Here is a 14,598-nt window from a genome sequence, read left to right on the forward strand (position 1 = left end):
GTACAGGTTAATCTTTACTAATGACACAGCACTTTCACTTTCATGCATAAAAAAAAAGAACAGTTTGTTAATTCAGAGGTTTAACTCCCACATATCCATTTAAGAAGTGCCCCCCCCCCCCCCCCCCCCCCCCCCGACACACACACACACACACACTTAGATGGTTTCTTGCAACAATGCAGAGAGGACAGGTTAAAAATATCTGCTTTGGGTCCAGTTATTTGTTCCAGGAAGTAGCTGTGACACTTGACCCACCCAGATCTTGTCAACACTCCAGCAACATGCAGTCACCTCTTTCTTCTGTTCTTGCTGTCGCCCTTAAGCTTCCTCATTCATGTAGGTCACACACACAAACACACACACACAGAGCCTGTCAGTCTAACTGATGACGAGCCCTTGGTTAATCCTCATTAACACAACAGTCATTGTTCAAAGTTACGCCATCACATTCTTGTGGAATATTAGTCAACACAAAGTTCACATGCACCTTGTTTGCAAACCAAGTGACCCCCTACCTCACCATCATCGTCATCCTCACTCTACAGAGATAAAGGACAAGAATGCCAAAAGGTGTGTCGTAAATATAAATATAGAATACTGCAGGTATGAAGGGAAAATATTTACAAAGGGAACATAATCAGGAAAATAAAGTCTTTTGTGTTATGTTGTTTGTGATATTTGAGTTGAAAACATTAGGAGTAATAGTGAAATAATGAATTAATAATTATAAAAAACTGACTCTGGTTAGCCTAACTTTGCATCTGGACTGGAAGCAGGGAGACCCGGCTAGCCTGGTTCAATCCAAAGGTAAAAAAAAAGTTATTTCTCCTCTGTAAGTCATTAGTTGATATGTTTTATCTTGTTTGTTTAATTCATACAAAAAGACTCCATGTTTTTTTATTTGCGGTTTACTGGGGCAATGCTAGCTGCTAGCAAGCTTTGAGACAGAGCAGCATCTTTGACTGAACATCTTTGTATGAGTGTGTCAGCGCTGTTGGCCCCTTTTGTTTCTCCTTCAGGGACATCCAAAGGTTTGAATTTTCACACAGTGATTGAATTAGGGTCCCTTTGAAGAGCGAGGGGCCCCTGCCAAGGCCTGAGCAGGAGCCCGCTCTGAGCAGCCGGCTCCTTAGGGTTTTAACAGGATTTTAATCATGCAGGGAGGTGTTTGCTCTGGCCTTTCTGAGCCTGCTGCAGCGACAGAATGCGATACACTAAAAACACTTCACTGTTTGTTGTCACAGAAATCTAGACATGTGGATACCGAGGGACTCTCCTGATGTCATTACAAATCTATGCTGTTTTCCAGAAACAGCTCCGTTTGGTGCTTTAACCAGATTAAAGATATAACCAGTGTCCAGGGAGTGATCATATTGTGTCAGAAGATTGAGAAAGTCCTTAAACTAAACAAAGACGAGGATCAGGAAATGGAGAATCTTACTCGTGCTGAAGAACACTTACATCTGTTATCATTTTTCCTCTGGTCTTGTTCCTCTCACGGTGGTTGGCCCTCTTTTGTTTCTGTTGCAGCACGCGCTCTCTTGTTGTGCGATACTCCAGGGCAAATTCACTCAAGATCTTGCTAAAGCGATGAATGCTGACCTCACGTACCGCATATATCGGATGTCCCAGGAACAGCAGAAAGGCATGAAACCTGCAGATGTGTGGGGGAACATAACATTACTGTCAATAGATCCGTTGGTTGGAAACAAAGACGAAACGTGGCAAAAATGAAAGTCTTCATAAATTAACACAACATTCATTTTGGCGCCCCCTGTGGACAAAGCAGTTCCTCTAATCTCTTTGCACTTTTATTCTGTTTGTGTGTTTTCTAACAGTCAAATGTATCGCCCATTGTGAAGCTTTGGAAAATCAGCCTGTATCTTCAGTGTGCTGTAAATCTCTACAAACTGACACCTTACACCTTAAATGTGCAATATGTAGAATTTTATGACAATCCCCGCTAGCCTCAACGTCATCTTTGTCATTGTAGTATTGATTGAGATACCCTTTGTCGGCAGAATCTACTTATTATAGCCAGTAGAAAATTCTTTACAGGAGCTTTAAAGTAATCCAACATGAAGTCTTTGATCGACAACTGAACTGACCTGTTGATAATCCTTCGATGTACAATCTTCAGAATAATGATTCTCTCTGCACAGTCCTTCAGGAAGTCGGACAATTTTTGTTTCAATGCTGGTTTCATCTCATGTTTGGCAATGACTTTGAGATGATCCCATGATGCTTTGCACCGTCGCTCCATCTGGGCCAGATTGTCTTGAAGCTGGTCAAAGTCCACCTGAAAACAACATCCCACACAGACTGTTCAACATTCAGGCTTCAGTGAAAATGACATGGGTATTTACAGCTCAGCTTTAATAATGATAAACATACTGTGGAGTTTTTTTAAGTAAACAAGGCACACCTTTGTTAATCGCGTTACAGCTCCTATCTCAGAGTAGAGGTCAGTGCTTTCTGGAAACTTCTCGACCACGATGGCGCAGGCGTGGTGCAGCAGGGACTGCTTGTGAACCGTGTCCTTTACCTCTGGAACTTTTTCCAAGTAACTCAGCTCAAAGCCTTTAGCCTAGAGATGCATGAACACACAAGAACACAAGAACACAGTCACAATGTGGGACAGAAACAACTGTCTGGAATTAAAAATCAAAAGGGGACAAATTGCAGTGGATTTCCTTTTTGGCACGGTCAGAAAGAAGCGGGACCGGCTCAAAGGAGTCCTCAGAGTAGATGTGTAGTTTCATTAGGCTGGGGATTATCAGAAACCACAATCTGCTTCAGACCCGACCGATTGTTCCCCATCACCACAACCGAGCTTTAAGAGCAGGAACACATCATGAAAGACACAATCCCGACAGGATCTCCTTGTTCTTCTGCCAGTTTTAAATGGCTTACTGCAAAATCTAAATGCAGCCATTATTTACGGGAACTGCTTGTTTTGATTTTGATAAATTATGTTTCCCTTTTGCATTTTTTGGCTCTCATGTCTCAGAGGTCCATTCATACATGCAGACATTTACACAGATGCAGGAACACAAAGGCACACGCGAGGCCACGGAGAGTCTACAAGTGAGATGTAAGAGAAAACAGACACACAGATGCAAGTCGACACACAAGTTGCAGGACAAACACAAACTGTCAGGAAACACAGTCTCAGACGGAGAGACGGAGAGACGGAGCCAGGTTCAGCAGAAGCCCTGACAAGCGATTTGACTGTAGAAGGACAGTGTCTGCTGCACACTTTTGGCCAGCACATTCTTCTACACATAGAGAGTCCACTGTTATCCCTGCCAAATAAATATGTTGGCGGGGGAGAATGGGGAAGAGGAGGAGGAGGAGGAGGAGGAGGGGGAGGAGGAGGAGGAGGGGGGAGTGTGGGAGGAAATGGAGAAAGTGAGTAAAAGACACAGAGGATGTAAAAAAAAAAGGGGGGGGGGGGGGGGGGGGGATCCTCTACTCCAAGCCTTGTATGTCTTGAGAGTGACTCACATTTGTGCTGTTGAGGAAGTTGCCGATCGCCAGCAATGTGGTCAAGATGTAGCGGAGTGTTTTGTTTTTTTCGAGCTGGTCCATCCCTTCCTTCAGGTCCTGCAGAGGCTCTGCCACTTCCTAAAAAAAGCATGAAATGCAGTCAAGAAGAAAATCATCTAGCTTTGCCTGCACCTGTTTCCTCTTATTCATTTCATTCTTCTTCTCTCCTCATAAAGCCAGGGTTTAAGTAAATTAAAATATGAAATAGACACAGATTTTACACACATGTCAAAAGGCCGCACAGCCAGCGCTTTTCTGCCCGTAAAAAAACGTACTGTCACATAGTTATTTGTTAAACCTTATGGTTTCCCTCAAGCCACTGCAGCTGGCCAAAAAAAAAAAAGTTCAAAATCCAGAATCGTTTTAGAGACATTTCAAAGTGTGAGGAAGCAGATTGTTTTGTATTGTATATTGAAACTTCAGGCACAACAATGGTATTGACCTTTACCAAAAAAGCTTGAATTTCAAATATCCATATTTCCACATGTGCACATTCATTGCAAATATTTTTTTAAAATGTAAACTTATATAACTAAGGTGTGATGTCTGCATGTTGCATGTGAACAGAAGAGTATCCCACCTTCTCAATAAGCTCGTAGTCCATCTTGAAAGCCCACAGCTGCAGGCGAGCAGACAGCTCAGTGATGGAGGAGAGGGTGAGGAGGAACTGTTCAGCGTTGCCCAAGGGAACATCAGGGTTGACCAGCTGAGCCTCCTGGATCCTCTGCTTCTCCTCCTCTGTGGGGATCATTGTCAGGATTTTCTGGGAAGGGGAGGAAGAAGCGAGATGAAAAAAGAAGAAACTTACTTATCGAGTCATTCATCAAGAAAGGTTTTTCAGTGCCTGAGTACAACTTTGTCACGATATGTCAGTGAGTTTATCACAGGGGAGGGGGGAGGGGAGGGGGAAACAACGCGATTCTGACATTCCCAGCTCTGTTTGTCTGTGATGTTTCCAATTGTTTCCACAAACTTGTGTGACAGGTGAACTTTTATTCCCCTTTTATTGTCTGGCTGTAAATATCTCCAGAGACAAAAGGTGGAGAGGAATACCTCTCTCTGCTGAAAATCAACTCAAGGTGAAGCTCTGAGAATCAGCGGTTATATAAGAAGGATGATGCTCCATTAATCTTTATCTGCTGATAAGAAGTCCTTCAGAAGTCTACAGAGTGCTTTTTGAAATTAGCTGGAAATATGCACGTCTAGCTAACCTTTACTCATTGCTGTGATTGATTACATGAAAATAGTCATCCAGACAGAAAATAACACGTTATGTCAACATTGTTGGGCTTTCCTATTTGGATGAGTTCAATCTCCCAGAGTATTTTTCATGTGCTGAGTAAATATCGTTTATGAAACCACGTTTGTTTTGGACCCAGTCAGCCTGAATGGGTTGACTCTGATGGTCGAGGCAGTGATTATAATATGCGGTCAGTTAGAGAAGCTCTGTAAAAAAAAAGCTTACCTCGATGCCTTCCTTGTTCAGTGCGTACTCATCAAAGTTGAGGATCGCGGTCTTTATTGTGCGCGGAGGAGGTAAAACAGTCAAACCAATATTTATAGCATTGCTGCGTTTTGAATCCAGGACTATGATTTCTTGTCGTTTGCCATCAACAGCTGCTTTCTGTAACAGAAACAAAACATCATCACAAATCCAGCCGGAATGATCCACGGACAAGAGAAGATTAAACTGACGTAATGAAATGGAATATTTTTGCTTGAGGATGATGATAGTGTGATAGGTTTTCTAAATATGTACAATTGGTAATGATCTTTAGTACTGTGCTACTGAAGACATGGATATAGTTTTCCTCTGGGTTACATATATTTACTTACAAACACAAGATATTATTGTGTAAACTTTGTTTCCTCTCTGATGCATGACTGACACTAATTGATGAAATGCAAACCTGCAGAAGTCTCGGCCTGGATACAAACACACTTCATAAATCATGTCATAACCAGGTTGTGTCGAGCTGAAGCATTATCATCTAAGCCCGGCATTTATTATGTCCTTAAAGATGTGAAAGGTTTGAAATTCTTACAATTGTGATGATCAGAAAATAACTTAAACCAGATGTTCAGAATGCAACTACATAATAAAAAGAACAGCTTGTTATTACACACAGATGTGAAGTATGTTTGCATTGGAGAAGTTTGACTTGTTATTGAATCAGATCTACTACTACTTAGTCTTTGGTGTTCTAGTTGGCGTAATCAATATTATCGCTTGTTTGTGAGTTGGATCCATGTCGAACCAAAATGATTCGGGTTCTTCTTTTGGCCAGTGCTTCACATTTCCACAACTCTTCATCAAATCAAGCTTTGTTTGGGCCAAATCCTGAAGACACCATACAAAGGCACTGAAAACATAACTGAGCTGTCTCCCCCTCCCTAGAGTTGATGTGCATGCAGGTTGCTTAAAACCGCTGGCCTTCTCTGGTCAAAACAAAAACAAACCATTCCCAACTGGAATGGAAACTAAGGAGGATGTCAAACTGGCTGCTGCATTGTTGTCAGAGAAGTCAGCACTTCAACATAGAATGTTCCCCTAATGTCTGATGATGTAGTAAGGCCATTTTATGATTTCATTCAGTAGATATCTTACATTGTACATATAGCTCCTTTAAGCTTACCCTATATGAGTAGAGTGGTGGTCCCAACCCTCTCATTCATTTTGAGATGTATTAAACCCATTTTAAATGCTGATATTGCCCTATGTATCCTCAAATTGGAGACAACCTGGGAGACAAGTTTTATCAAGCTCATCCCCTCTCCCACAAATAATCCTGTCTCATATGGTGCTTGATAGCAGGAAACAGTACAACACTAAGTTACCTTTGTGACAGGCAGCTCTTTGGATTTGGACTCAAACAGCTGCTCCAGCTTGGATGTGTCCAGTTTCACAGGCTCCAGTTTGGACCAGAGGGACTCCTTACATAATTTATGGCTCTTGCACTGCCAGTCCATTGGACGCACCTCGTTCCAGAAGAGACGGATTGTCTTCTTCTTCTTTTGGAAGAGAGGAACCTCCCCTCGACTCAGCTGAGGGGAGGGCGGAGGAATAGGGGCCATGAATGGCGGGGGTGGGGGCATCATTTTGCCAAGGATGGGTGGAGGAGGGGGGCATCCGAATAGGGGTGGGGGTGGTGGCAGGGCAGGTGGCGGAGGTGGTTGTATCAGGTCACCTGATCCCATCACACTGTCTATATCTAAAATATCCATATCATCCTCATCCCTCAGGTCAGTGAAGTCCATCTCTTTAATCCGCAGCTCTCTGGGTGTGGCCATCAGCTGATCCCAGATGTAGTCCGACTCTTTCTTTGGGGGTAATGACGGGACCAGCGACGATTTGTCAGACTGCTGCTGCTCTTTTGAGGCTTCAACCTCAGACGTCAGGCTTTTCACTAAATCGCCAAACTTCTCGGCCACCGCTCGGACACTGCCCTGGTTGTCCAAATGTCCAACCTCCATTCTCTTCACATTTTCCTCTCGCGCCTGCCGGTGAGCCTCCAGTGTGGAAATTCTGCTGGCCAAGCTGGCCACAGAGGAGTCACTGACCTCTGTCTCCTTCTCACATTTACACATGTCTTTATCCGCTTCGTCTACATTCTCTTCATCGTTGCCGTTTGCCTTCTGAGCGTAGAGCATGTCCAGCATGAAGCGCTTGCTGTTGATTAGTTTGTTGCACTGGTCATTCACGTCTGCGTCTTTAATGCACTGGGTCCACTGGCCTGTAAATGTGGAAAGATTTTTTAAAATCAAGAGAAATACAGTTGATTAACAAAGAAACTGAATCAAGTCAATCCACCATACCTGCTTCATTGTAATTGGTGAGTTTCTCCTCCCGCTCCTCCCTCTCCAGAGTGCTGCTAGTGGAGGAGATGCTGGACGCAGAACAGTTGTCTTTTTCATTCACTTCCTCGTTCTGTCTCTCCTTCTCGCTCAGTAGTACACTCTCTTTTACATCCCTTTCTGTCGATTGCTCCTTCTCAAACTCCTCCTCTAACTCTACATTCACCTCCACATTTGGCTCTTCAGCTTCTGCTACATTCTCTACTTCTGCTACTTCTACGTGCTCTTCTACTGCTACCTCGGCCACACTCTGGTCCTCTTCCTCCAGCTCCTGTTTCTCTTCTTTCTGCATGCCTGAATGTTCATCTGACCCTGCCACTGCCACAGCATTCTGTTCAGACTCAGCAGCATCCTCTGTCTCCGCAGACGACTCTGTCTCAGTCTGTTGCTTGTCCGGCTCAGAGGGAGATGTGGGGGAAGTCTGTGATGCTGTTAACTCTGGTGCTGGACTTTTAGTCCTGGTCTCTGTGTCAAGGTTTGGCTCTGAGATTGGTTCTGTTCCTTGAAGAGGAATTAAAAAAGGACTTACTTTAAAGTACTTCAAAATGATTCTGGTTCATTATTACAACAGCTTTAAACTGATTCTGTACATATTCATATTTTCATTATGAGATTGTCGAAGCTCAAAACAAACATTTTCAAACTTCAATAAATCATAAAGCAGTTATCAAATTCTCTTATGAGCAAACACGTGTTATAAAGCCCACATTAATGGCTGTGAGAGACTATGTGAGAAAATTATCCCGAAGATTGAATCTAATTTTGAAGTGTTCAATATCAATACTTCAGTAAAATAAACTCTTACTTTGGAAGAAAACGTCTTTTTTGATTGCAGCCATTGAAAAAATGATCACAGAGGCTGATAAATCAGAATCTCTTACAAAACATTTCAAAGTAAGAAATGTAGATCTGTAGACCTTTCAGACCCTGTCTCACAATCATCAGGCAAGCAAACACACCACAGACTAAATCAAAGAAGCGGACAGAAAGTCTATTGATTTCAAAGCCAGTGTGAAGAACTTTAAACCTGCATTCTTTCTAAAGACCTGCAGAGGTTGACTTCACCGGCAGAAAGAAGATGTAAGATTTTAAGGACCCATTTTACCATTAACAGTTTCCAATGACTATTGTCTCAAATGCTCATTTCAAGTCTTCTTCGATGCAGCACTTCTTGATCCCACTAAGAGTAAACTTGATAAAACACACAGTATGCATAAGGGCTTGATTTGCACTGTGTCCTGACATTCAGGATAAAGACATACTGTACTAATGCATACCTCCAGTGTCTTCCATATATGGTCATTTCTGGCTCCAAACAAACAAACATGGGGTCAGCTAAAATACTGTGTTCAAAGCTTTACAACATTAGTTCCCAAACCAAAGGAGACACCATGGTGGCTATGCTATAAGTATTTCACAAGTGTTTCCAAAGTCAACTGTTCAACAGTAATGCAGCTAGGTCTATTTTTTGCAATAATTATTTTCACAAACCTTTAATGAGTGTGAGACAGTGCAGCATTGTCTCACCAGATACATAACAGTCCATTCATGTTCATCCAACTTTGGCACTAATGATAACTAAACACCATTTACCTGATGTCTGGAGTGCAGTAGTGACAGTGTCTTCCTGTGAGACAATAGACGAAGGCGCAACGGAGCAGGACACTGAGCGGTTTGCAGGCATGGGACTCAAACACAAAGTGATTTCTGTCCGCCCTCTTGTTGTCACTCTGGGCCGCTCTCGCTCAAACTCTTCTGCGGCTAACCTCTCCACGGCTTTGTACCTGTAATTAAAGAATGTGGCTTCAGATGTCTACACACTCTGGTTTAGATCCATGCAGATCTGAAAAAAATATTAATAACTAAACTCTTGGTTTAGATATTTGAAAAATGTGGGATCAGATGACTCTTCAGGCAAAAGTGTAAGTGTGTTTTCATGTGTTCTTATGTGCTGTCCTGTAAATGTTTGTTTGTATTGTGTTTTTTTATGGCAAATTCATTCATTCATTCATGTAAACATGTCAATGAGAGGGTTGTGAAATGTTGTTTTCCTCATATTTTTAAACATACAGACATTAATCCCATCATCATTCTGTAAAAGACCTTCAAAACTGGAAAAATTAAAAAGTTATAACTTCTGACAATTTAAAATTTTAGAAATATAAGGATTTTGTGAATAATGGGCATCATTTTTTCTGGGTAATTATGGGAAAAAATCTGTCATGTCAGCTGTTCTTTTTTAAATTGTGAAATAGTTTTTAAAATTGAATGAAATAAATTTCGATTTAATGAAGAGAAAAGTGTGCGGGCAACGAATGAGCTATAAAATATGCTCACACTCACACACAGTCTTGGTGCTCATGCATGCCGAAACCCCATTACACACTTGTCCTGTTAACTTTGGAACGTCTTAATGGTGAGCAGGCCTAAAGGGGCTCCGACACCTATAATTCAGCCTCAGGCTGGGTGCAAGCAACTTCACATCTGCTATCGATTTAAAATAGGATCTCAAAGCATTCAAAAGCCGCCAGTTGTTTGATCTACTTTCACAACTGCAGCATTATAACCATGAAGAAAAAAGAAGCTCACCTTTCTTCTCTAGCTTGTCTTAGCTCCTCCCTCTTGTCCCCATAATCCTGACTGAAATGGAAAGACAGAGAAAACATACATGCATCCAAATTAATATAATATTTTAAACCGTTTGATAATCTTAATAGACTATCCAAGACCTATATAGTTTATCTTATATAACAGAGCTTGATAAAAAGCTAGTGCACCTGAGCAGAACATACACAGACTCCTGCTATGATTCAGTGCATCTAATCATCCCTATAAAGAAAGACAGACCAGCTTTTTTAAGGCTCATGGAAGATTTGTGGATGTCTCTTTTGAGAAAGGACTGGAGCCATCTGTTTCTAGAAATGACCCATGCCAGCATGTCTTTATTGGCTTTACAGCTGCCTACAGTACAAAGTAAAGAAATATATATTCTCTCTGACAGGAAGTCATGCCGTGTGTTGGGGTCTGATTCTTAAGGTGAGACTAACTTGAAGCGGTTCCTCTCCTCTCTTTCGATTCTCTGCAGTCGCTCCTCTCGTTCTACGCGTCTTCTATCTCTCTCTGCAGCCAGAGACTCCTGATGCTGTCTGTACGATGAAGTCAGCAAGCCGCCTAAACCAGGTCTACATGCAAAGAGGATAGAGAACATTTGAATTTGTACACTTGTTCAGATAAGAACATTGCAGATTTATTGAGTGATATTGAATCAATTATGTCCACAAAACGCTGTGCACTAGCTGTGGAAAAGCTGAGTCACCAACCTCTCTACGGGTTTGGAGTCAGGTGTGGATGTTGCTGAACAAGAGAAGCGATGGTTGGAAGATGTAAGAGCCTGGTGCCTGCCAGGGTATGGAGTGCCATTTGCACTGATTCTGTTGAAAGAAGGAGAAAAAAATGCTTTGTTCTTTTCCAAAACACTTTTCACTAAAAGACAGAGAAGAAGCCTTGACATCAATTCAGAATCTGATATGAATTCTATGATCATACTTTACACTGCTATATGACAGTGTTGAAAGAACGGTGCTCTGAAGCTTCTTTTTGAAATACAACTGAACCCTCTTGGGAAAGCGTTGCCATGAAGCGCTTCAATCCAAGTCTGTACATTTGGATCAAAGATTTTTTTCGGCACTTTTCTCAAAGAACTCATTATTTTGTGTGGATCCAACATTAAGTCATGCTCATTTGGCTTTAGAACGGATGCACAATAAAAAAAGATGTTAAAAAAATGTTACAAAATAAATGACTGCAAACTGTTTAGTGCTCATCCACAAAACTTCCTCTAAAGCTTTCCATTTTAGTCACAAAACCTTAGACCCATCATCATCTTTTCCCGACATATTCATGTTTTCTTGAGCTGTTGACTCCTGGCCTTACCTTTCAGCCCAGCGGGGCTTTCTAGCTGTGTTAGATGTAGACAAGTTGTTTGAATCAGTCAGACTGATCGATGTGAGAAGAAAAAAAAGAGAGAGGAACAATCAGACACTCCAAAGAGGAATTAGTGGAATATGAGTCACACACAAAAAAAGATAGTGAAACAGATATGTGAGGTAGGAGGGAGGGCTGCAAGACCACAAAACAAAAGATCCAACAAGGGAGAGACCAGACTGTGTCTGTACATTTTACAAAGTCGTGCTGCTGTTTGGAGGCAATCAAGCTCTAAAGTCCCATAAATAAAATGGTTTTAGTGGCCTTCCGTTTTTCCTGCGTTTAGGAAACCGAAGCAGGCTTACATTGCAATAAGATAATAGACTTTCCGCCCTGTTTGTGTTGCTACAGATCTCTGCAGAAACATGAACCACCAAGAGACACTGACTGGGATCTGTGCTTTTTTTTTTTTTTTTTTTTAATTCTTTGATGCTTTGAAATAATTTACTGACTTAGATTAACTGTGGAACAGAGCCACAACCAAAGACAGATGAGATGTGAATGTTGCACAAAATAATTCTTTCCAGCAAGTGAGAAAAGGAAGTCATAATGAGTTCCCTTTCTCTGGTGCAGTATGTCATTGGAGATGACACATGCAACATAAATCACATCTGATGGGACATGAGGGCGCCTCTGTGCGATACGACTGAGGAAACCTTTTTTTAAGGGGGGGCGGCTACAGCATGTGGAGGACGAAACAAAAATGAAGGGTTACTAAAGTATTCGGGTGTGTTGCCGTGTGTGCAGTGAGATACATAGAGACACAGACGCCAGTGACAAGGACAGTGTGTTTCCACATTGTGAGGCTTAATGGTAAAACATTAAAAAAAAGTCTAAACTGTTGCTCCTGCCCTGAACCTACGACATTTTTCTTGTCACTCTTCTAAGCCCCAACACACATGTAGCTCTGGTTGAAGTCTGGGGATGAGGGGGGTGAGAGGGGGTTTGAAGGTGGGGTAGATTGACACTAAGTATGTGCAGAACCTGGCAGAGCAACAGGGAAACACAATCATGTGGGCATGGAAGAACGCACCAAGGACTAAAGGTCCTCTTTTTAGGTGGTGCTGACACAGGAGAAGAAGTTCTGCTCTTGGTGCTCAGATATTTTCTCTGCCCTTCAGGGTCACTGGCTTTAGGGAGGATGTTGGCCATACACATAACGTTCAAACACATGTTAGGAGTGTCTGCTACAGCTGGAGCCACACTAGGATGACAAAGTACAAGAGAGGAGGAGTCCAAAGGGAACGAGGAAATATTTATACTTTGAAATGAAGAGGAGAGACTTTATGAGGAAAAGTGGGAAAGCCATATCACCACCCTCTCTAAAATACCTGTGAGCGCCCTGACTACAGGACTCAGTGACTGGATGACTTTCATCATCTGCTTCTTCCTCCTCCTCCTCCTCCTCCTCCTCCTCTCCTTCCTCCTCCTCTTCCTCCTCATCTCCTTCCTCCTCCTCTTCCTCCTCTTCTTCTTCCTCTTCTCTGTTACAAGAGGAGGGTTGGAGGGAGGAGACGGAGGATGTAGGCAGGCGAGAGGAAAGAGAAATTGGACAGAGACAAGATGTAAAACAGACAGCAGAGACAACACACATACACGACAGATGCTTGTTAACACCAGCATTAGAAGAAATGTTAGTGTAGAGAAGATACAAACATTGAAGGATGTATGACAGGGTTATTAGACACTTTGTTGACAACATTATTAATGTAAGAAATGGATATGTACAGGCCACAGTAACAGCAGCATTAATACAAAGAAAATAACTGTATCCAATTGTAGGATCAAATATTATACTGATGAACAGAAGTTAAAGGCCGCAGGAGATATCGAGTGCGTTTGAACTGATATTCTGGAATACATGGTCCTACTGGAGTCTGTGGACAGTAGGCCGTTCGGATCCCTCCTGGTTGTCTGGATTTCATTAACAATACAAAAAAATGGTGAGCTTCAAAGGCGGCTCGAATTTCCTCTGTTGAACTGGAAGAAGCTAGGCTCGTATCAAATGACATGCTGGACTGAATTTAAGCACACCTAAAGACCTGAGTGCTACCAGGAGTATTAGTGCATGTGCTACTCTACAGAAGTGTGTTTTTTTATAATTGGGGATCAAACCTGTGAAACCAGGACTGACAGGAAAAAGTGATTTTAAAAAGACAAAAGCAAGTTAAAAAGTAATCCTCAGTTTAAAATGAGAGCCTTGTTTTGGTCTTCACAAAACAGTGGAATAAAATGGTTTATTTTGATCAAAAATACATTTCTGACTACATTTTAGTGCTTTAGAGGGTGCAGGCCAGGCTGCTGTATAAATAAACAAAGTTGAAATGTGCTTCTTGCCTGAATCACCAGTTGTGGTTGCTGTGAGTTAGTGTAGTCACAAAGGTTTGTGTCATATAACTCAGATGGCTCTGAGGAGTTGAAGTGTGATGCACTCTTACTAAAGGAAGCGAGGCTTGAGACGAAGAGCAGATAGCTCATATCATGTGTTTACAGAAGCTTCCTATTTCCGTCAGGGGAAGAAGAATGTCTTTGACGCTGGAGAAATTAATTCAAAATTCACTTTCAAGCAACAGTCAGTTCTCCAGGTCTCCTTGCCTTTCTTTAAATGCCTCTATAATTAAATTTTCTGTTTGGCTCTGACAGAAGAGAAGCATCTCTCCAAAAGAGAAATATAATACAAGACTTGCAGTCGAGCTGTTTCCTGTCTAACAGAGTTATACTTCATGGATCATTTGTGATTCTCTTTTAGGTACAGCTATCTCTCAGGGTTTAAACAAAAAGAATCAAACAAGAAATACATTTAAGCTCAAATAGAAGCAGAAGCAAAGAGTACGTTTCATGTCTTCTCTTGAATATCTTCCACTTTTCCATTTCTGTGCACCCCCCACCCCACCCCACTCGTCTCACCTTTCACTAATGTCTTCCACACGTTGGCCGCTGAAGGGCAGGAAGCTGCCTGCAGGAGTGTGAGGGCTGCTGGGTGAAGCTGGGGCAGAAGCGTGGCCTCTGCTGTTCTGAAGGGAATGTCTCCGGCTACGTCTTCTCTCTAGGCCACGCCTCTCATTCGTGCCACCAACGCTGGCCCGACGGCGGTCTTTGCGCCCGCTGGGTGGCAACTGTGTTTCATCGTCACCGTCTTCATGCCGGAGAGTCATCTGGATGAAAAGCATCATAGAGAAACTCAGTAAATAAATGTTTTTCTCCCCTAAA

The 14,598-nt window shown here is 42.2% G+C and overlaps 1 protein-coding gene across 3 annotated transcripts in view; it reads right to left on the reverse strand.

Moving 5' to 3' along the window:
- Positions 1-14,598, reverse strand: part of fhod3b (formin homology 2 domain containing 3b) — an 86,764-nt gene that overhangs the window by 4,737 nt on the left and 67,429 nt on the right. The window contains exons 1-15 of one of the 3 annotated variants that reach the window (XM_061050759.1): positions 12,720-13,125; positions 11,338-11,400; positions 10,725-10,835; positions 10,452-10,586; positions 9,994-10,044; positions 8,998-9,188; positions 7,366-7,905; positions 6,388-7,283; positions 5,015-5,173; positions 4,130-4,312; positions 3,508-3,627; positions 2,426-2,587; positions 2,109-2,299; positions 1,462-1,654; positions 516-539 (exon numbers count right to left, since the gene is read on the reverse strand). In XM_061050759.1, the coding sequence (XP_060906742.1) occupies positions 516-539; positions 1,462-1,654; positions 2,109-2,299; positions 2,426-2,587; positions 3,508-3,627; positions 4,130-4,312; positions 5,015-5,173; positions 6,388-7,283; positions 7,366-7,905; positions 8,998-9,188; positions 9,994-10,044; positions 10,452-10,586; positions 10,725-10,835; positions 11,338-11,400; positions 12,720-13,090 (3,390 nt within the window). In that variant the 5' untranslated portion in view covers positions 13,091-13,125. Of the gene's footprint in view, positions 1-515; positions 540-1,461; positions 1,655-2,108; positions 2,300-2,425; positions 2,588-3,507; positions 3,628-4,129; positions 4,313-5,014; positions 5,174-6,387; positions 7,284-7,365; positions 7,906-8,997; positions 9,189-9,993; positions 10,045-10,451; positions 10,587-10,724; positions 10,836-11,337; positions 11,401-12,719; positions 13,126-14,295; positions 14,544-14,598 lie in introns of those variants that run through there. The other 2 variants (XM_061050756.1, XM_061050757.1) reach the window with 2 other exon arrangements.

This window comes from Labrus mixtus, chromosome 11, assembly GCF_963584025.1.
Source record: "Labrus mixtus chromosome 11, fLabMix1.1, whole genome shotgun sequence".
Classification (NCBI taxonomy): Eukaryota; Metazoa; Chordata; class Actinopteri; order Labriformes; family Labridae; genus Labrus; species Labrus mixtus.